The following is a 21,434-nucleotide window of genomic DNA, read 5'->3' as shown; positions in this document are numbered from 1 at the left end:
CGGCACCTGCCCGCGGCTCCTCCGCTGCCGCCCGCGCCCAGCCGCCTCGCGCGGGGGCCGCCGCAGCCCCGCTCGCGCTTGTGGCGCGCTGAACGTTTCCCGTGGAACTGCCCCGTTTCACAGAAGGCTGAAAACGAGCGTCAGCCGCGCTAGCGCCTCCCTTGCTTTAACTGTTTTGGCGGCTTTCCCGCATCTTTTGTCAGGAATTTAAATCGACTTAATTTGAATGTACTGAGAAAAGGTTATACATAAACTCATCGGTATCTCAAATGTTTGTGTCAGAGTATTTTTTCCTGCCTCACAGAATCTTACATTGCCCGTGACTTGTGAGCGAGTGTCCCTCGGCTCCAGCTGCTGCTTCCTGGTGGTTTTGGCACGTTGGAAGGCATTAGCAGATTATTGCTTTTTTTTTTTTTTTTTTACTTTGGTGTTAATGCTAACAATGAAAAAGTCAACAATACTGAATTTTTAAAATATTTATAATTCACACTTTATACTTTGAGATATATAAAATAGTTCACACTTCTCAGGTACTGTTTCAAGCTGTACCTGCTTGTAGTAGTTTGAACACTGAAAATCTTCAAGGAATTCTTCTGTGAGTGTTAGAAATGTTTTTAAGCATTGTTTTAAATACCAAAGTTTACCAAGGAAATGCAAAACAGGCTCCGAATCACTTTTTGGAGAGACACTCTTTTTCTCTTGCTGTGTCACCGTAAATAAGGAGAAATGGGCAACATAACCTGACAAATACATTTACATCAAATGCAGCTGAAGCCATCTAACATACATATATATATTTTATATATATATATATATGCACATACACACGCACAGGGAGCGAGCGCGTGTCACACAATAGGCTGAGCTGGGATTCAGGGAGTTATCGTTATCGTCCCCTGCGAGCCGCTGCCTTTAACGGCCAGATCCCTATTCCTGTTCCTTCCCTTGACGGTCTACGTTGCTTGCTCTTCTTTCACGTTTCTAGTAATGGATTTTCACATGCATTAATCCTCCTCGCAGCTTCCCCATGCCTCTGAGCAAGGGCTCTTGCTGCTACAGTTTTTCTGCCTGTTTTCCAAGGACACTGCGGATTATCGCCCCCGTGATTTCTTTTCCAGTTAGCTTTGTGTTTTGCGTCTTCTTTCCCTTTCAGTTCTCTCAAAGTCCCTTTCAGCTTTTTTAGAGGGTTCTGCCTGGTACCGCGTATTTTTTGCTTTCAAGCTATTTTTCTTCTTTTCTTTGGTCTGTCTATAAAAGATCCCAAGAAGTAGGGTCAAAGCGACAGAATCAAAGAGCATCCACAGAACCTTGGATGGAGAAAGAGACTTTTTTTGGTCTACCATTAACAGTCATTGCTTGGTCACCTGGAGAAGTAATTGAAATTATCAAGCCAGTAAAAGTCAGTTCATAGTTTCTCTGGTGCACCCTCATGCTGTAAGAGGCTGATAATCTCAGGGAGAGTTAGGATATATGCTTAAGAAAACAAACATTTCTACCTCTTTGGTGAAGGACAAATGGCAGGAGAAGCAAAAAAAAAAAACAAAAAAAAACAAAAAACAAACCTCAACGTGGAAACATTTCCAAGGATGGAAACCTCTGTTGCTTGGGTCATGTAAAACTAGCCTAACAATATGAAATCATAAATATAAGGGGAAAATCCTGCATTGGCACTGGGCTGGCTGTGAGGGACTAATAGGTTTTTACAGTTTCTTATTTCAGTTCTTGTATAACTCTGGGGATATTAGAAGTCTCACAAAGCTGCTTTTTTGCAGGAAATATCATGGCTAGGTGGCTGCCACTTACAAGAGCTTTTCTGGATTCTTTTTAACTTAAGACTGCACAGTCGTTTCAGAAACACAGGGTTGGTTTCCACATTTGCCTGTAACAAGACATTTACCATTTGTTTTGAAGGGCTGCAGTGGTGTTTTTACACAGTGAGCATAATAATGAAAACATTTTTTAAATACCCAGTGAACATTATTTTGATGTACTGTTTGTGGTCCCAACCAAAACACATCAGCATGTTGGAGGAGGACCAAAAGATGTCTGAGGAGGCAAATGAAGGATGAGGGGAGAGATGGTTGAGTGATTTAAGAAAAGGGCGAGGTGGTAAGAGATCTTGATTCTGCTTCTTGACTTAGCCTGCGCAACCTTCAGCAAACTTCTTAATTGCTTAGTTTTTCCGATAAAATGGAGGACAAAAAGTCTAAATGTATTTAAAATCATCAGAGCATTTTGAGAATGCTGCAAATTGTAGAAACATTGAAAAACCTCTGCTCTTTAGGGAGTTAATTGCCTACCTCGTGAGAGGAAAGCACAGTAAGTGCTCTCTGTGCTCTGAATATTGAAAGTGTTGTTTGAGCAACTGCGAGACTTGTTTTCTGTGCCCGTTGACAGTGTCACTGGCCGAGGTTTCGCAGACTCTCCAGGCAGCTCCTGGGGGCTGCAGGATATTGGCATCGCCATCCGCCGCCACGGTGTCCCCTTCGGCACCGTAATCCGCGCAGTGTGCTTCCCCCTCACTGTACATGGCATAAAGCCAACACCGAGCCATAGCGGGGGATTTCTTGGCGTCCTCGTGGAAGGGTGGGTGGGCTGGACAGACTTGGCAAGGGCTCCTGAGGTTTCTGCCAACACCGAACAAAGGAATCCTTTACACACATTCTTGCCTGATACGGCACCTTTTTAGTCTGCTCTGTAGCACTTGAAGGGGAAAAAGAAGTCTACATTTAATATGTAAATAAGAGTATTGATCCAGTAAAAAAGGTCATTGCATTCGTCCAAGGCAGATCATACTGCTTTGAGATAACTTTGTTTTTACAAGTAATGAGCCTTTCAAGCAGAGCCCGCCATTTCACCGTGTGTATGCATACCAAGACTTGTAAAATGGGGAACCGGGTCAATGACCAGCACCCAAGACACCACCACAGCATCAAACTAATAAACAGAGCACAGTGTTCAGGAAAGGCTTCACATCCAGCTCAAGTTTGCCTTAACCGTGGAAACAAGCAAGGAATAGAGCAGAGGGGAGGAAGCCTATGCTATTCATAGACATTATAATTAAGCGATTGGAGATCTGCATTTTCACCAAACAGTTAAGCCAGCTTTGACTGAATTAAAAATTTCCCATCAGAAAATCTCCAGGACTGTGGTGATAGACTGAAACCACTTGATAATTTAGGCATAAAAAACAGTGGGAAAAGAATCTACATATTATTACTGATCAGACTGAACAAAACAATTCTCATCTACCAGCTGTTCACACAGCCTTTAATAAATGGCCTTGAATAAACTTGTGAACTCCTTGTGAGCTCATTAAGCACTTTTAAATTTTATTTTCAAGATTAAAGTATGCGATCCTATTGCAATTGAATATGAATATCAAATTAAAACCCGATTTTAAAAGTTGCATTTATGTAGTTTTAAGATATTTGAAGTATTTTAATGTTTATATGTAAAATTTTGTAGATTTGAATGGTGCTTACTTGGGGGAAAGGCTGGTTAGGAGTGCTAAAGGCATTAGAATCCAATTCAAACAGGAAAGTTACATCTGTGCAAGTACCTGAAAAGAGCAGAGAGGTTCTTTAAGAAAGTGCTCCAGTATTTCCACATGACCTACCAAAGGGAAGGAACACTGGTATGCTGCCAAATTCCAGGAGAGCTGAGCAGTGATTAGAGTTTAACTCTGGCATAGAAGAGTAGGGTTTTTTTCCTTGAATATCTCAATGTAAAAAATTCTGAAGCTGCCTCAACTTTTCAGTTCAGAAAAAAAAAAACTAAACAAAAAACCAACCAACCCTGAAGGCTAATAAAGAACTTGCTTTAGGAAAATGTCTGGTACTTTTAAGTGCGTTAGTTCAGGAGACAGTCTGTTTTCATGGTGTAAGAGTGTGGCATGCACACATTGATTCTGTAGCTACAGGCAGCACGGGAAGGAGGCAAATAGTTTTGCTGAGTCAGAGTTAGAAATTCGTACAATATATAACAATAAAGGTCTCCCAGGGACCCGTTTCAGTGAATGCAGGGGTGGAGACTGGCACAGCCAGTTAATCTCCCTCTGCTAGGGGATGGTCATGGCTCAAAGGTACAATGAGTCCTCCCTTGCCGTGCCCGACCACGGCTGAAGAAAGCAATGTGCAGCCTCCCAGGACGACAGCGCTGTCTGTCACTCACATAGCTCCAGCCCAGCAACACTAGCCATTACCTTGCAGAGAACTGAATTATTCAGCTAGGAGTCAAAGCACAGTATCATCAACAGAGGAAAGTACAAAGAGAAGCAGAGGGAAGGAAAGACAAGGAAATTAATTTGAAGGGCAACCTGTAAAAGCTTCTTCCACTGAACATCCTTAAAGTTTCACAGGTTGACAACATAGTGCCCGTTTCTCAAATCTTTAGGCTATGTCAGGGTACTTCAGAGTGCATAACTCTAGAGAAAGACAGCACAACAGATGCATCTGTTGGCTCACCGCCAGAAACCTTCAGGACAGATTGCACTTGTGGCTTATGTCTGTGGGTTGTTGGGTGTATAGGATAAGCGTACCTGATTTGCTCATACTTTTCAGGTTCACAGGGCAGGCAAACCTAAATTCTGTTCATAAGCCATGAAATAAAGCATCAGCTCTACTACAAAATGGAGTTAAAACCCTGATTCATCAGCAATTTCTTCCTAAGATTAGTCCATAAAATCTCTGTAAAAAACTATAATTCAAAATAATATTTTTCAAATTTTGTCCTAAATTTAACACTGAATTTTTTACTGTCATCCATGATAGGATACTGAGAAACAGAAAGAACGTAACTTAGAGGGCATGTCCTCTAGCAAAAACTGTAGTTAATAGGTCTAAAAAATTGGTTAGTTCATTTTGTAATAAAAATTATTTAATTCTTAGGAGTAAAGCTTAAGATTTTGAAGTGCAAAGGATGAAAATAATAAGCTCTAGTTAAAAAGTGCAGAACTGCTAACAGGAAGCGTTAGTGAGTCCTGTTCATATCCTGTAGTCGTTACTGCATGCATACTTGAACACCTTCACCTACACCCCCGTCCGCTCATGCTTTCAAAAATAAACAGAGCAGCCCTGAAAGGCCCTAGAGGCCCTTTATCTGTGTGCAACAATTTCCTCCAAGATGAGCACCACGGGACAGCCATAAGGTCTCACAGCCGGGACCAGAAGGCAGCGGTGGCTGCAAGCCGCCCCAGGCCCTGTCCCAGGGCGCTGTATGTGGTTGGTTTCATCTGTTCAAGGGACAGGTGAGAATTTCACCCCTGGAATTTCACCATCACCATCAGGGAACCTTATTTCAGAATTGAACCATTTCCTGATTTCAGAAAAGAAATCAAGAAAGGCAACATCATCAATAAAATTAATTAGACCCTTACTTTCCAGATGTATGAACCTACATTCAACCATGTGATTTTATATACTATTACCAATGGCCCATTCAAAGAGTAATTTTTTTCCCCCAGCATTAGAAACCAAAATCTGCTCCAGTAGTTTCTAACAGTCTTTTTTTTTTTTTTCTCCCCCCTACCTTCATCACTTGTGAAGTTGTCACTTACTCCTTTCACTTCCAAAAACTTTTAAGGAAACGTGCAGTCTGCACATGCCAGATAGGGGTAACCTTGCAGCCATGTCTGGGATGATGGGCAGCAGACATTCTGTATAGCTAGGTGGTGAAATTAATTTCTATAAAAAACAGAAGCAAAACCTCATATTCCTAAGAAAAGTGCCAGTGGACCTTTAATAGTGCTGGGAATCAGCCAAGACTGTGGGCTGTATTTCTTTTGAAAGAATTCTGCATAATAAAGCACACTGAAAAGTATGCAAGGAGACTGTCAGCAGTGTTTACTGTGTTCATGGCACTACAAGAATTCAGTGAACAAAAGGGGGGGAAAAGCCCTGACCAGAGGAGGGGGAAAAAAAAAGGTAGTTGTCTTCCAGTAATAGGATAAAAACACCGAGACATAAAACAGTCAGAAAACAGTAGTTCTCCCTGACTGTGTGGGTACAGCCACGCTGTCCCTGTGATATGCAGTATTTTTTTAGCAAGAGAAAGGATGGAGTGTGTAGGATATAGCAGGCCTTTGGAGGGAAAGAGCCAATTTTTATTTTTTGAGGAGGTGGAGAGCTGAAGGGGAGGAAGAAGAATTATATAAACCCTGTTTCATAAGCAAAGTTTTAAAGGTCCCTTAGCAGGCTTTAAAAAAGATGAAGTACACTCACTACATTCTTTCTTTCCGTGGACAAAATGGGCCAGCAAAAACAACTGACCTCAACTGCTTTAACACTGTGTTTGGTGTTACATAACCAAGCCAATCCATCCACTGCTCTTGGGGAGCACTGCAAATGCTTAAGAAAGTTAATTTTTTAATCATTCTTCTGAATTTGTTTTACCTACAGTTATTGCTAACATCAGCTAACATGATAGTAGATCAAAGAAAAAAATATTTATTCTTTTTAGCAGCAGCACTTAAATTCCTACATATGACAGAACTTTACATTCAGCTAATTTGGCTCCTTCCCTTACAAATCTATTTATATGTGTATTTATATACATATATATATATATAAAATAAAAAGATCTGTAAGGGAAGACTATATATATATAAAAACATGGAAGGGAAGTTTTCTTTTTTAAACAGGAAAAATAATTTGAAGTCTTCCGTCATTGGCTATAAACTCACGGCAGGCATATGGCCCCAAATCTAAGAAGCTGCATGCAGCGGAACTAATAAATCCTGATTCCTTGCAGACTTATGTCTTCTCTTCCTACCTTCCCCACCTCACCCCTCCTATTGAGCCAAATGACCCAGCACCCCCCGGAGGGTCCCCTTTCACACACAGTAGGGCTTAGCACTCCTATTTATATCCTCTAACTACTGCTTGAGCAAAAGAAAGCAAGTGCTATGCCAAGTTCCATGTGTGCAGACTGACAGATTTTTGTTTGGCCCGTCTTGTGTACTGACTAGCCAAACTTACTTGGCAATCTTTCCCTATGCAGAGGAAATCTTTGGATCTATCTTCTTCACCAAGCCACTGATTTTCATGCAACCGGTATTAACTCAGTTATCTCTGAGATCTTTCTTGACTTACTGAAGTTGGCCAAAAGATGCAGAAGTTATTTTTGAGGAGGGGGTAGGATAGGATTGACAGCACAAATGCAAAAGCAGAAGAAATCAAGCTAAAAAAAAAAAAAGGGAGGGGGGAGACAAAATTATCTTAAGAGCTGTGCTTAAAAGTTTCATTCACCTTCTGTTCGACTAAAAGGTGGTTTGGGGAGATTTTGATAGACTCTTGCTAAATTTGAAGCATTTCAGATCTTGCCACTTTCACTGACAATTTCTCAGCCCAGCATAACATTTTTGCAAGGTATCACCTGTTTTTAAAGCAAAGCATCCTGAAACAGCTAAGCTAGGTGGGCTACTGCTAACCCAGTATTATTCCAGGGCATGTGTGCTTTTCCCAGGAAAATAAACCTGTGTTTAACAACTAAGGTTAATAACATATACAAAGTGCAGCATTAATTCACTGACCCCCAAACCCCTTAAATATCTCAAAGGCTAATATACCACTTGTTTGCTTCAAAACCAGCCCACGACAAGAAGAGTTAACAATTATTATGATAGGATAGTGTCAGGTGACAGCTGTTGAGCATTTGTGAGCTGAGTCATGTAGCAAAATCTCAGCAGAGATTAAAAATAAATAAATAAAAGTCTACATGGATCTCCTTACTGGACTCCACAACTAAGCTGGATAAGTCCAGTTCAGGGTTTGGCTAATGAAGTACCAAGAGCTTAGCCTAGCCCTTTTTGCTTTTGATTGGACTTAAGAGATTTTCTGCACAATCAGTGGCTGATCTTTAGTAAAATGAAGTTTTTCCTATTTCTCTCTGCGTATGGGCATAGTAGCTTAATCTTTCAGGGCAGCTGAAGTTTCGAACACCTCCACTTTCTAACAATCTCCAAAGTACGGTCAGTGCACAAAATCCTTCATGGATAACCACTTGCTTCACCTGGAAGAGAGAAGTTTTAACTTGCTTAATGAAAACTTTTATATTGATAATAAATCACTAAGTACTAGCAACCACTGCAAATAACACACATCTCCACCTTTATCCTAATACTTAAGACACGATCAATACGGTCATTTAAACATGAGTGGAACACCCAAGTTTGCCTTGCATGTAGAACGCACGTTAAGTCTGTCTTCAGGTATAGGCTTTAATCCTTGCGGCTTGGCTTAGGCATACATTGCCTCCCATCACACAGGCCCACCAGTCCTACTTGCACCGTGACCATGCTGTGACCTTGCTGTGCCTGGCTGGGGCCTTTACTGCCTATCCCAGTCTACCTTGCAGGAGAGCCGAAAGGTTGATGTCAGACCAAAAACTTGGCAGGGCTCTTTCCCAGGAGAAATGGCCCACATGTGGCAAGACAGAAATCACAGCCAGCCATGTGGGCAAAGTGTGCAAAGCAGGGAGCACTCCATGCTCTAGTCTCTTAGTGAGAAAGTCCGATGAATGATACATACCTCATGGCGTGGACTTGATCTGGTCCAAGCCTCGATGGCCATCTCCATCCTCTATCTTTGCGGTGGTCTTATTCACTCTTTTCTGTCAACTCAGTTCTAACACTGTCACTTCATTCCCTCACTTGTTTTTTTGAACACTCGATGTGGTAAACTGAGTGCCAGAGATTTAGAATTCCATGTTTCCTTTCCTCAAGAACTTCAATATTATACTGCGCGTTCTTGTGAATATTCACACAGAAATATTCCTAGTACTTTTTAGCTGCAAGCACCCTTCTGGCATATTTTGAAGGATTTTTTTTTTAAGCATTTAGCAAGTCTAAGACAAGGATGACATTTTCACCTGCATCATAGAAGCTACATTGAGTGTTACAATACAAACAAGCACCAAAAATTGCATTAAGTGAATATTCACAGCGAAAAGTCAAACACTCAAAGGCAGCTTGTGCAACCTAATTCAGCTCCCTTGTGCATGATCAGAAAGGACTCTCTTCTTTTAGGGTTGGACACTGCCATTTCAGCTTTCGTTCTGAAACAAAGGAACCCAAGTGTCTCAATTAAAACAACTCAAAAATAGAAAGAAAACATTTAACCGATATTAAGAAAAGTCTTAGAAGTGAATGACATTGCTTTTGTTTGGGAAAAATTTAAGCAATTTGCTCTTTGGAGGATATTTGGCTTAAAAAAATTCTGCCACAAAATAATAATTTAGAAGACATTATGAGTAATGAATACAGCATCTTACAGTGCTAAATTAAGCAGCCTTATTATCTACAGGCACTGATCCCAAGTCTACCATCTTTTGGAACTCAAAGCATTTCATCCACAGAAACCTATTAATGTTAACTTCTCAATCCAACTTTGGTGTCTCTCAGTGATGAAGCTGAATCTGAAAGCAATGTCTGCTTTCTTTCATACTAATACACAAGGATATCTTCCAATAGAACATAATTATAATTAATAGCAGGGGAGAGGAGAGTCAAAGATTTTTTTTTCTTCAGGTAAAAAGGTTATCACTAGCCGTGTTGACTCTGCCGCATATAAAGTCTGCAAACATAGGCAATAGAAAAAATTAATTTCTTCCCTTATTTACAACACACACAGATCTCTTGCAAGTATGTAATTATTTTTACAGTTTAAATAAAACCTCACCAGTAACTGGTTTGTGCTCTGGTATTCGTAGCCACAAGAGTCTCAAAGTACACAGCGATTTCAGAGGGCAACAGTGATACATACCAATCTATACTGACAAGTCAAATCTTTTGCATCAGTCATATCTAAACAATGCCAGCACCATACTCTTAGGTGCATTGTTGTATTTGGGGGAGTGGAAAGGGAAGGTCTAACCATTATTTTTTTAGCCAGCTAAAAGCAGAAAGGCTTTTTTTCCTCTTTTTTTTTAATTCGGAGACATTTCCTTTAAAAAAAAGTACATATATATATATATATATATATATAAACAACAGCAAAGTAAACATAAAAATTACAAGGGTGTTCTTCCAATTCTATCCATGGTTATGGTCTCTTTGAAGAAAGTCACCCTCAACCTCAGCATATCTGAAGGTTAAATCTTCATTTAGTTTGCCTGCAAGGTTTTTTTTTTAAACCTCCCAAATTAACATAATAGATAATTCTCTTAATATATTCAAAGTATTTTTCTAAATACCATGTTAATTTTAGTCCTTTTAAAATTTACAGCATTTAATCCTTTACTGTACATTAATAAAATCTTTACAAACATGAAGCATTAGGACAATTCTAAAATGATCATTGCTTCATGGCCTCATAAGGATTCACTTCTACAGAAACTATTTTAGAAACTATAAGCTTGCTCAATTTCTATTTCAAAAGATAAGGTGACTTAAGAAACACTTAAATACCTAGAACTTCAACCTATGCAGCAGAACATACAGACATCCAGTTAAAGTAACAATGAAGTAAAACAGGAAAAACAAATCCTAGTTATGTCAATCTACTACCTCTATGCTCAGTAGGAAGAACTCATTACACCTGTCAAAGGGAGAACACTCTTCTTTGCTATTGGAGGATGAGGCATTTGCACTGCACCAGTAACTTCTTCCTTAAAATTCTGGTAACCTGGAATTTAATCCTGGAAAATTAAGGCCAACGCTCTGCTTTGATACAGTATTCCAGCAACAATATATGGTATACATTTTAACCTGGGAAGACATACAACTACTTCCCAATTCGCATGAAAGAAATTACTTTGCATCAAAAGCAGTTTTGCTGACATAACTGTTCACGTTATAAGCTATTGCTAGCACACCTCCGCCTGCACACGTAGCTATACCAGCTTGGCTTAATTTACACAAGACGCATGCTCTGAATTCCAGAGAGGAGTCGCAGTAGCAAAGGCTGGTACAGGACCTCCCAAGAAGGAAGCTGTTACTAAGATATCTTCCACACAGTGAACTGCGTAAGCCTATTCATTTCTCCTGTTCACAGGACTCACTAATATTCTGCTCCCATAGAAACAACTATAGAAGGGTGATCTTAAAAACAAACAAACAAAGCACAGCATAAAGCAGTCTGGATTCATGTTTATTGAAGCCAGTAATTAAAGACATGTCCTCATTTTGCCAGCACTAGAAAGCAAGATTCCACATGACTGCATACTGCACCTGGTTAAAGCCATACAACTGGACTAAGGTTTGTGTTTGATACATTTGCAGTCCTAATTGTAAGTTGGAAAAAAAAAAACAAAAAAAACCCAATAACCTTAGTACACAGGACAGTGAACTTTCATTTACAGCATTTATATTGTTAAGTTCATGATGTACAAAGCAGTCACTTTCAACGTAGTTAAATTAAATAAAATATGAAATTCTGTTCAGTTTAAACAGCTTTTTAAAATGCCAATAAAAAAGTGCAAACTTAAAATCAAGCAGCATAACCATAGCATTTTTATGGAGGGCCAATCCTTAAACTTTTTAATTGCTTCAAGTTGAATGATTTCATCTTTTGTTTTCTTAGTTCAAACATGAACAGTAGATGCAGTCACTATAATGCATATAAATATAGTCATATAATAGTTTAAACAGTCTACCATACAAGTGTATCTGCAAATAAAATGAAGTTTCACTTGAAAAATGTAAAGGCTGTTTGCAATTTGGCCTTTGGTTCCAATGCTTGAAGACACCAGAAGAACAATTGTGCAGCTCACCAAAGCTGACAGACTTTGGCAACCACAGGACACTACATTACTTACAACTTTTCTTTCAATAAACTAGGAGCATTCACTTGCAATTAGAAACCAGAAACCTGTTTCTGTTTTGTCAGAAGCATCTTTCTGCAAAACTGGTATGTTATCATACATTATTAGTTTCGATCAATTTTAGTAAATTTAACATTCTTACAAAAATGGAAAATACTTCAATTGTAGGTTTTAGCCATACTGCTAGAGAAAGTGCTTATCATGTTAGAATACCAAAAAAAAAAAAAAAAAAAGAGCAGTTTTGTACTGAGGTTTTCAAACTATATCCTATTATGATCACACTTTTTCAATGTTCCTGTCTTGCTTTTGATGTTTTAGTCTCCAGTCTAAATTCTTAGTGTCAGAAGGACAGTATGTAATTACTTCTTCTGGTGCAGTAACTTGCAACTGGCACCCATTACACCAGGAAGTACATTCACATGGTGCTAGCCATCCACAGTCTTAGTTTAACTGTTATCTAGACAACTGTATAACTTGAGGTCATACCCTTTATTAAAAAAAAAAAGTAAAAAAAATTATAATATTTTCAACAAAAAACTGGCACAAATAACATACTTATGTTAATGTTTGTCAAAGAGGCAAGTAAATACTCTTAGCTTTCTAGATAATATTTAGACAGACTTACAAGAACAGCCTCTTGATGTAACATAGGATTTGAAGTTAACAACCAGTACTGTGTTAGTGGTCAATCTAATTCTGTATATTTAAGTAACAATATATATTAGGGAAGTTATATCCAGACATCCAATTTAGTACAAGTTCATATCAATAAAAAGTAAACTCTGCATAATTCAAATTGTGGTTTTTCCCCTCAGCATTAAGAGCACAGAATACGCTTGGTATTTTTAATTTATGGTAGTGTGTACATGTAAAACAAGCATACCATATATAAAACCAAAGTGCCATTTCAGTAACCATAGCAGTTTTGTTTGATTTTACAGAATGATGGTTTAGGTGACCATGGAGAGAACTCCGTTACAGCTGTGGGGACAACCACAAGCCATCTTTCCAAATGAAATGCTACATTAAAGGAAATACAAAACCAGTTATTGACTCTATGTTCATCAGGTACACATTCACACCTTTTTAGGTTACCTTCAGAATTGGAGTTGGCTGCACCTGCAGCAGATGTGGTTGAAACAAGGGCCTTGAAAGCTTTTAAAAAACCTCCATAGGTGTAAGGCAGGAATCAATTTTAGCCTGGTAGCTAATATTTAGTTACAAAAAGTAAGAAAAAAAAATACTGAGTATTCTGTAGCACATTTCATTATGGGAAAATGATATGTCACCCACCATTCTTCATAGGCTAGCCTCTTGGCATAAAAAAGGCAGAAGCTATCAGAAAACAGGATTTAAAATTAAATACAAATTGCCAAACTACTGATTTTAAAATAAAACCAAACAGTGACTGTTTGTACTACAGTGCACAATAAGTTCAAGCACCTTCTAAAGACACATCACACGCTGTGCCAGGCACTTGGATCTAAACAAGTTATAGTTTCTCCCTTTGTCAGCTACACCAGAAAGGGCATCCACACTCTTAGACTTTCTTAAAACTAAAAAAAAAAGTTTATAACAAGAATAAGTTCCCATGATGCTTAGTGTTTGGCTTGGAAATCTCCAATGTAAAGTAGTCTTTTTAAAACAGTGATTATTTACCCTGTGTGGAACACAGGATTTAATAACATTGCTCCTCTCCAGTCAATCCAACATTCTAGTTTCTTACTGAACCAGATCTGTTTCCCCTTTTAGGGCTGCATTCCCTACCTAGGCTTCTTTCATCTAGTTAATGCTTTGTTACACCACCACCACCTTTCCAAGTATATAATGCATTTGCAAACATACAAGTAGCCAATTCCATTAACTCTGAAAGAGGATTTCATTTCTCTTTCTTGCCTTGTGTGCAGTCAGTAGTAGTATTTTACTAAGAATTCTGCATTTTGCCTCTCTGTGCTTTTCACAACAGGAAATGCAGCTGCACCTGCTTACCTCCAAAATCAAAAGAATTGCCCTATATAAACTCTAAATGGTTATCTTATACAGAGGGATTTTATATGCAAACTTCCTGAATGTGCACTTTTTACTGGGACAAGGCAATGACATAGTAAGCTCATTTCCCCTGCCCCAAGAAAACTGATAGCATCTGCCATAGCAGAAAATTCCTGGTTTTATCAGATCAATATACATAGTTATTTGGTCATTTACATATGCATTTTTAAGCGTTATCAAGCTTCATTTTCTGTTGGAGGAGAGTTTGTTGTTACCATAGAGTCTGGCTTGCGAGTCATCCTGTCCAATTCCTCTTGAACATTTGTCAAAACTGTTTTTTGTCCTAAAAATAAAAATGACAAGATTTAAGCAATCTAATTTCAAGGAAATGTTTTAACTAACGAATACAAGTATTCTTAAAGTCATTTTTTTCTGTCAATTTGTTATTTAATTTATTATTTCACTACCTAAAGAACACAGAGCCTGACCCAATGCAAGGTAATGTTTATGGAAAGACTTACAAATACTAAAGGCTTGATTTGTTTCCAAGAGATGAAATGCTGAATTGTACAGTAGCATAAAGTATGAAAATATCTGTGATACATCCAATAGCAACTGACATTTTAAAAGCAACCACATTTACAATTTTCTATTAAAAAAAATCATCTGCACACAATTCTATTATTAGCATAGATAGCAAGCAGTTTATTACAACCTAGTTTTTAATCACAAGCCTTCTAAGGTACATAAGGCACCTGCCCAAAAAGAAAAAAAATCATATTTGTTTGGTTACACCCATACTTGTTGAATTTTAATATTAAACAGCTAATAGGAGGAACTCTCATTCCAGCAGACAATGCTTCCCCTTAAAAAAGGGGACATGAACTGCATATTCATTTAATATCTCAGAGAATTCATTTCAAAGGACTTCAATTGGAAACAGACACACTGAAGTATTTCAGGCAAAGGCGTATCTTACATTTTTATATTAGATTCAGAACTTTGTACCAATTCTCTATCTGAACTATCAGTTTAGAGTTAATTGGCTTATTTTGAAAATTTTAAAACCACAGACAAATTAATCACTAAAATTGGAACAATATATTCTAATGCTCACAGCATACAAGCATTTAAGATTAAAAAGCTACATTTTTAGACAAAAAATAGATTATATAACCATGTACCACTTCCTTACATAGCCAAAGAATTTAACAAGCATCTGTTTTCCAGCTCAAATGTGTGTGAAATATTAGGTGGATTTTTTCCAGGGTACATGCTGAAAACATTAAGGCAGCAAGACTTGACTGTTAGAGATTTAAGTTTTTTTTTCCGAAGTACAAAGACATAACCAAGTTAAAAGGTTATCTCTAATCACTGAAAAGGTTTTAGATTTAAACACTAGTCATAAGCCACAGTATTATTAATAGCATCTATTCAAAGCATCAGTACTTACATTAAATTTAAAAATTAGTACATTAACTGTAATATAAATGTGTTTATAACTTACAACACAAAACCCTTTTTTTGTAGACTAAGTAGACCTTGAGTCAAAACACACACACAAATTCACAAAAATCCCAACAACCCCCTAACATTAAAAATCAAACAAAAAATCTCAAACAAAAGTAGGCCTAAACAAAAACTCTTTTTTTGTGTGTGCTGGATGAACTGGACCCTTAAGCCTCCAATACCAAACAGCTGCCTCCTGCAACCACCTTATTTTACACCAGAAAAACATTGCCAAATTGTTGTATGATATGTAGGTTACATACTCTCCCCTACTGCCATCATAGGTGAGCATCTTTCAAAGGAAAAGAAATACAAGAAGCTGGTTTTAGGAAAATAAAAACTTCCCCTCCACTCTAAATTAAATTGACATTTGCTTTCAGTTTTCCTACAGAATATTGTCAAAGATGGTATTGTCCTTGGCAATTAAATGCGAGTTACGTACTCATATACATATTCTTTTCTAGATTAGAATGAGAGCAAGGAACCATAGTTCTTCATCTACTGCACAAGAAGGGTGAAGACAAATCTTAGAATTTGAAAGAATCTTCTTGTGAATATAAAAGGAATACTTTTTACATCTAGAAGTCCACAAGAAGAAAAAAATCTGCAACACAACCCACCCACCACTGAAGTTCTCTGAAGTATCAAGATCTACGCATGGGGGAAAGAGACCAGCAACAGAAAGGCAAGTAAGACAGGCCAAGAATCAGGCTGCATGCAAACAGACAGAACAGCAGCATCTGCCAAGACAAGCGAGTTCTCTCAAACATGAGTTAACATAGCAGAAACAAATCATTTAGTCTGACTGATATATTGAGATCCACAATGTTTCCTTCATTCTGTGACAGAATCTCAAAATTTCAACCACAGGGTATCCACAGCTGTGGGAGAAATAGATGGTCTCTTTAAATATTTTTAATGGCAGCCTCCTGAAAACTTAGGGTTCTTTAAACAGTTAAGACAAGACATTCAAAATCACTACAAAGATCATTTTAGTATATTTACTAGTATAGAAGAGTTTGCCATAAATAAGGCTACAAAATCATCATTTTAAGATCTTTTCCTCAACTCTTCCACAAAAAAGTATGCTTTTCTGTTATCACCAGCATCAGTCGCCTTATAAACTAAATGAGAGCTTTTCAGATACCAGTATTAGGAGCCCTTACCTTCTCAGGAAACTTTAATCTTATATTGGTTGAATATAAGATGTGAGAACATCAGCTGGCAAAGAACAGGCAAATTTTCTTGTGAGTGAAAGCTGACTCTTCAATTCCATAAATCAGGGGATGATCATTAGCTGCCAATGTGATGCAGCGAAGAAAAGCCAACTGTGATCCTGGGATCACTCAGGAAAGGTACTTCCACCAAAGAAAGAAGTATCATTGCTGCTATATCAGGCACTACAATGAGATATATTTGGAGTGCTGCATACAATTCTAACTCGTGTTCAAGAAAGATGAACCAAAAAATGGAAACTAATGAAGAAGAAACGAGCAAGGAAAATAGAGCTCAATCTCTAACAGAAGGCTGTCTAACAAAACAAAGTTAAAGGATGGGTGACTGCTGTCTCTAGGTGTATCAGGAGAAAAATGAGCTATTCAAACTAGAAGTTAATGTTAGCACAAGATGTATGTATGTATACACATAGCCATTAGTTATCTTTGAAATCTCCTGAAAGGCACATGATGTTCATGAAGAATGAAATAGAAAAGAGTCAAGCCCACTACAGACCAGTTAGTTTTTATTCTAGTATTCTTCCAGAAACTGCAAGTACGTTTTAAGGGTTTACAAACAGCCTACCAGCACAACAATCAACATCGATCTGTTACCCACAAGTTTTGTCAAGCCAACCAAATTTCTTTCTGTGATAGGGTAACAGGTCCTGTGGAGAAGGGAGAAGCGGTTGATATTACATCAAACATGACTGTCATATATATAACTACAAAAAGTCTTGATATTTCAGAAAAATGAGTGTATTATAATTTTAAAAATAAACTTCATTAATTACCCACAGTACCAGCCACTATTTTTATACAGCAACGTACTCTGCCCAATTGTTGAAGTTATCAGATATGCAGGCAAGCATGCTGGAAGGGACTACAAAAGGATTTTGAAAGAAAGGATTAGAGGTAAAAAGTTATCCATATAAATTATCAAAATGATGCATAATGATAGAATGCAAAACAATGATAAAGCAAAAAGTACTACCTTTGGAAATATTCAGGTAATATGATACAAGCTGAAAAACATCCTACTAGAAAGCAGAAACTGCACTAAACTGGCTGTATTATTATAACAAATCCTGATCAATAACATACAGATGCAAAAAAGCTAGCATCATGCCAAGATGTTTTAAACAAGAGTACAATACATAAAACATTAAATAATCCCTACTTAGAATTGGCAAAGCCTTGTCTGAAGTACTTTGTCCATTTTTGAGCACCAAAAGAAACATCATCTCAGTGGACAGTCCGAAGAAGAACAGTAAGAATTATCAGAGCCATAGAAAATACTTCCTATGAGGAAAGACCGACAGAAGTGTATTTTTGTAGTCCAGACAAGAACGAAGGAAGAAAGGATAATAGTTTTCAAGCATGCAGAAGACTGCTGCAAAGAGAAAGGGAATACACTGTTCTCTGTGTCCACTAGAACAAGACAATTAGTACTGGGATTAAGAAATACAGAATATACAATAGAAAAAAAAAACAAGAAATAAAGTACTAGAATAGACCTCTCAGAGAGCTGAAATTATATCCACTATTTCAGAGTTGCTGTGTTTTTTTTTTTTTAATCACTAGCCAGGAATACTGATGTAACTGGTCCTGCCCCAGACAATGGGCATGGATGAAACAACCTCTAAAAATTACTTCTAGTCCTATTTCTGTGAAAACAGTTAATTTGATATTGCTGTCTGTAACAGAATGATGCTGCACTTGATGAAGTAGGAGGTGCCTTTCAGTGTTTAACTGAAGAGGGCACTCTGGATTAAGACTCTTCTACTATATTATGCATTGCTACCCACCTTATTTCAGATATAGCCATTTCTGTAGGGCTGCTCCTAGGCATTTTTATAGCTGCTAAGAACAATTATGTAAACTAGGATAACAAATGTTTCCGTTACGCTATAGCATAATGGAAACAATTCACAGAATTCACCATTCTAAAAAACAAAAATACTGACCTCCCATAAATCAAATTCTAGCCATTTTTGAGCTTTCACAACATGGAAAGTCACATAAACCTCCTCCCCATCTCAAAAGATCCCTTTGTTTCTTTCTCCAGGAATAGTTTCAGTTCAAATACATATGCTCCAACAACTGTTCTGGTTCTCTCCACCTATATCATCGCTGTGTCTGACATCAAATATTTTTTTTATATCCAGTTCAGAATGTCTGGGCCTTACACTCTGCTTTAAACATCAGAAACTGTGGTTTTGGCATCACTATTATTTTTGAGCGATTTCACAAGTCTGGGATCAGAAGAACTTCTATCAATAATTTAGCAGTGAAATAATTTTGGAAGTAAGTAAAGCTCCGGAGTGTAAGGAGTGACAGGAATTCCAATATCAAAATGAAACAGTTAAATCATCGGCACAGAAGTGAATTTCTAATTTTGGATGGAACAACTATGTGTTTTAGAAAACTGAACTCTGTATAGATACCAAATATTCTGATGGGTTTCTTTTATTTTCATCTAAACTGGTGCAATTACTCATCAGCAAACATCTCATAAAATGAGGACACAGGCACACATGCAGAAAGAATCTGATCAGTGTAATCAGTTGCGCTGGATCACAATATTATATAATTAATGAGAGAATAACTTCAAGCTGTCACAGGAAGTAATTCATTTAAACTTGAATTCTGGGGAGAATTCAGTGGTTTGATTGGAAACTACAGTCCAAAGCCAATAAACTGAATTCCTTTCAAGTAGTATTTAAGTGTCAAGGAGGCAATGAATTCTAAAGTAAAAAATTAGCACTTTCTGAATACAATCAGGACTCATTTGTATTTATTTTCCAGCAGTGCAATTTCACTCAGCAAATCAAGTTATGACAGACTCAATAGAAGTCACAGAGTTGTGAAGTTGCAGGGGTCTAGCTCTTTTCTGAGACACTTCATATTTTGGCTCTATCATCTGTCAAGCTCTACCACTTCACTGGCCAGCTTAAATGATAAATAAATATAGATTAATGTGAGCCAAATTATTAAAAATATGCAAAACAGCCTGCAAAAACACATCCATTACCTGATTTCTTGGCTGCACTTTGCACTCCTCCAGCACCAGGACTCCCAGGAGAGCCAGTCTTCTTGCTCAAGAGACTGTTAAAGAAACTAGCCAAGACACCTTCGCTTGCAGCATTATCTAAATAAACAAATAAATCACAAACAGTTATTATTGGTGAATCACAGAACTTGTTTTTTCTATATGTATGTAACTCACTCTCACCAATCAAGGAGATAAACCTCAAATATTGGAGAGTCTCTCCCTTACCCAATCCCTATTTTAGGGCATTAGTCCTTTGCACTGTTCAGCAGAGGCACAGATGACCGAAAGCACATTACTGCGCTTCTGGGATGGGGGACACAATTTCAGTCTAAACATTTGTATGTTTTTGTTTTTTCTAAATGTAGAAGCCAAGAAACAAAAGTATGAATGTACAGTGTGCAATTAAAAGATTTATATGTTTATTATAAACTGCTATAGAAATTTTAAAGTTGTCTTCCATGTCACACTACTTTTTGTTAGTCAGAACTCGGATATACAACAATGAGATGAGATCTAGAATTGGATGAGTATTTTAATCCATGTTAAGTGAAGTACAATATTAAATACACAGTTTAAAGCAATATTGGTCCTACCTAGTTTCTTAATGCACAGACAGGAAAGAAACCAGTCAACAATGTGGAGCTACATCTTAGGGGCTTGGGTGGGTGGGTGGGTGGGCAGGGTGTGGGGGAAGTGGTTAAGTTCCAAGTTATTTCAGGTACTATAGGAAATGACATTCTGAAAGAGGGTTTAATAAAAGGAATGGGTTTCATCGTCGATTCCAGATTAAGTGATACAAATTCTAAAATTATATGTAGTTTAATGTCCACTCTAATAATCGAACTTATGCATAATAAATGTGTTAAGGCAACTTAAGGAATTAATCTGGCTTCTTGGTAATAGCAGAAAATCAAGTTTGCAGCTAAGGATTCATGTCATAAATTCATTCCTGGTATTAAACTAATTAGTGAATATACTCCAGAATCTTTATATATAAAAGGAATTTTAAAGGGAAATAACACATGATAAAAATACTAAAAATGCTAATTCATACTTTTAATATTTGGATCCGGTTTCTTAACTGATGTTATTGGTGAGGCACTGGGTACATTGGTGGGGCAAGCTCTGCCTTGAGTTCTTGGGGATCCTGCAGGTCCTCTTGCAGGAGATTCCTTAAACAAAATAGTCCAAATCACACAAGTCAGTGAGCAATTTAAATGGATTAATTACATAAAGTAAATGTAACATTAAATACAAATTGCTTTTTTAACCTTTATACTGGTACTGTAGTGTAAACGCACACTGGAAAAAAAAAAAAAAAGGCAAAAAACCCACCAACACAAGTTGAATTTGGGCATGCGCCTCTACAATAAGTGAGAAGATAAATCACTATAGGAGATTTTCCATTCAATAATCAGGTATTTCTGTTTCCACAGGATTTTAAAATATTGCCATATAATGCTGAATTTTCTGTGGTTTGGGCAGATTATGTATTTTACATTTGTATTTACAAACTGAATCTCTAGAAATTAGAATCATTCACTGTTCATCAGAATATGCTTTTAATTCAGGAAAGAGATGGGCCTTTTTCAATAACCAAACAAAACACCTCCTACTCTTCTCTGGAATCTACTTACTGATGCTCTTGTAGGCGTTGCTGGCTGCTTGGCAAGGAATGACTGCAAAAACAACACATTAAGGATTTTAAATATACTCCAGAAAAACTAAAGGAATAAAATACAGTGAAGCTAACTGACCATTAATTTATTTGATCATTTACTTTCTGATATTTATAGACTTTGTCTCTGATATTTAGAGATGTCCAGACTTTACCGCCAGAAGACAAAGTTAAAATGAGTAAGTTAAGTTTCAGTCCTTTGCCTTACACAGACCTTCCAGAACCACAG

General features: G+C 37.4%; 2 protein-coding genes across 7 annotated transcripts in view; both read right to left on the bottom strand.

Moving 5' to 3' along the window:
- CMTM4 (CKLF like MARVEL transmembrane domain containing 4) overlaps positions 1–2,554 on the bottom strand; it is a 44,781-nt gene extending 42,227 nt beyond the window's left edge. The window contains exon 1 of the mRNA XM_026059807.1: positions 2,375–2,554. Coding sequence (XP_025915592.1) covers positions 2,375–2,554 — 180 coding nt within the window. The remainder of the gene's footprint in view (positions 1–2,374) is intronic.
- A 4,423-nt stretch (positions 2,555–6,977) lies between these two features.
- Positions 6,978–21,434, bottom strand: part of DYNC1LI2 (dynein cytoplasmic 1 light intermediate chain 2) — a 31,062-nt gene continuing 16,605 nt past the window's right edge. For 2 of the 6 annotated variants that reach the window (XM_026058319.1, XM_026058330.1), the window contains exons 10-13: positions 21,165–21,206; positions 20,582–20,699; positions 19,507–19,623; positions 11,067–14,092 (exon numbers count right to left, since the gene is read on the bottom strand). In XM_026058319.1, the coding sequence (XP_025914104.1) occupies positions 13,986–14,092; positions 19,507–19,623; positions 20,582–20,699; positions 21,165–21,206 (384 nt within the window). In that variant the 3' untranslated portion in view covers positions 11,067–13,985. Of the gene's footprint in view, positions 8,011–8,528; positions 9,055–11,066; positions 14,093–16,423; positions 17,141–19,506; positions 19,624–20,581; positions 20,700–21,164; positions 21,207–21,434 lie in introns of those variants that run through there. The other 4 variants (XR_003252248.1, XR_003252246.1, XM_026058340.1 and 1 more) reach the window with 4 other exon arrangements.

Source organism: Apteryx rowi, unplaced genomic scaffold (assembly GCF_003343035.1).
Source record: "Apteryx rowi isolate R43461 unplaced genomic scaffold, aptRow1 scaffold_1, whole genome shotgun sequence".
Taxonomy (NCBI): Eukaryota; Metazoa; Chordata; class Aves; order Apterygiformes; family Apterygidae; genus Apteryx; species Apteryx rowi.
Note: the sequence above shows the minus strand (reverse complement) of the source record. Positions and strands in the feature narration are given on the sequence as shown.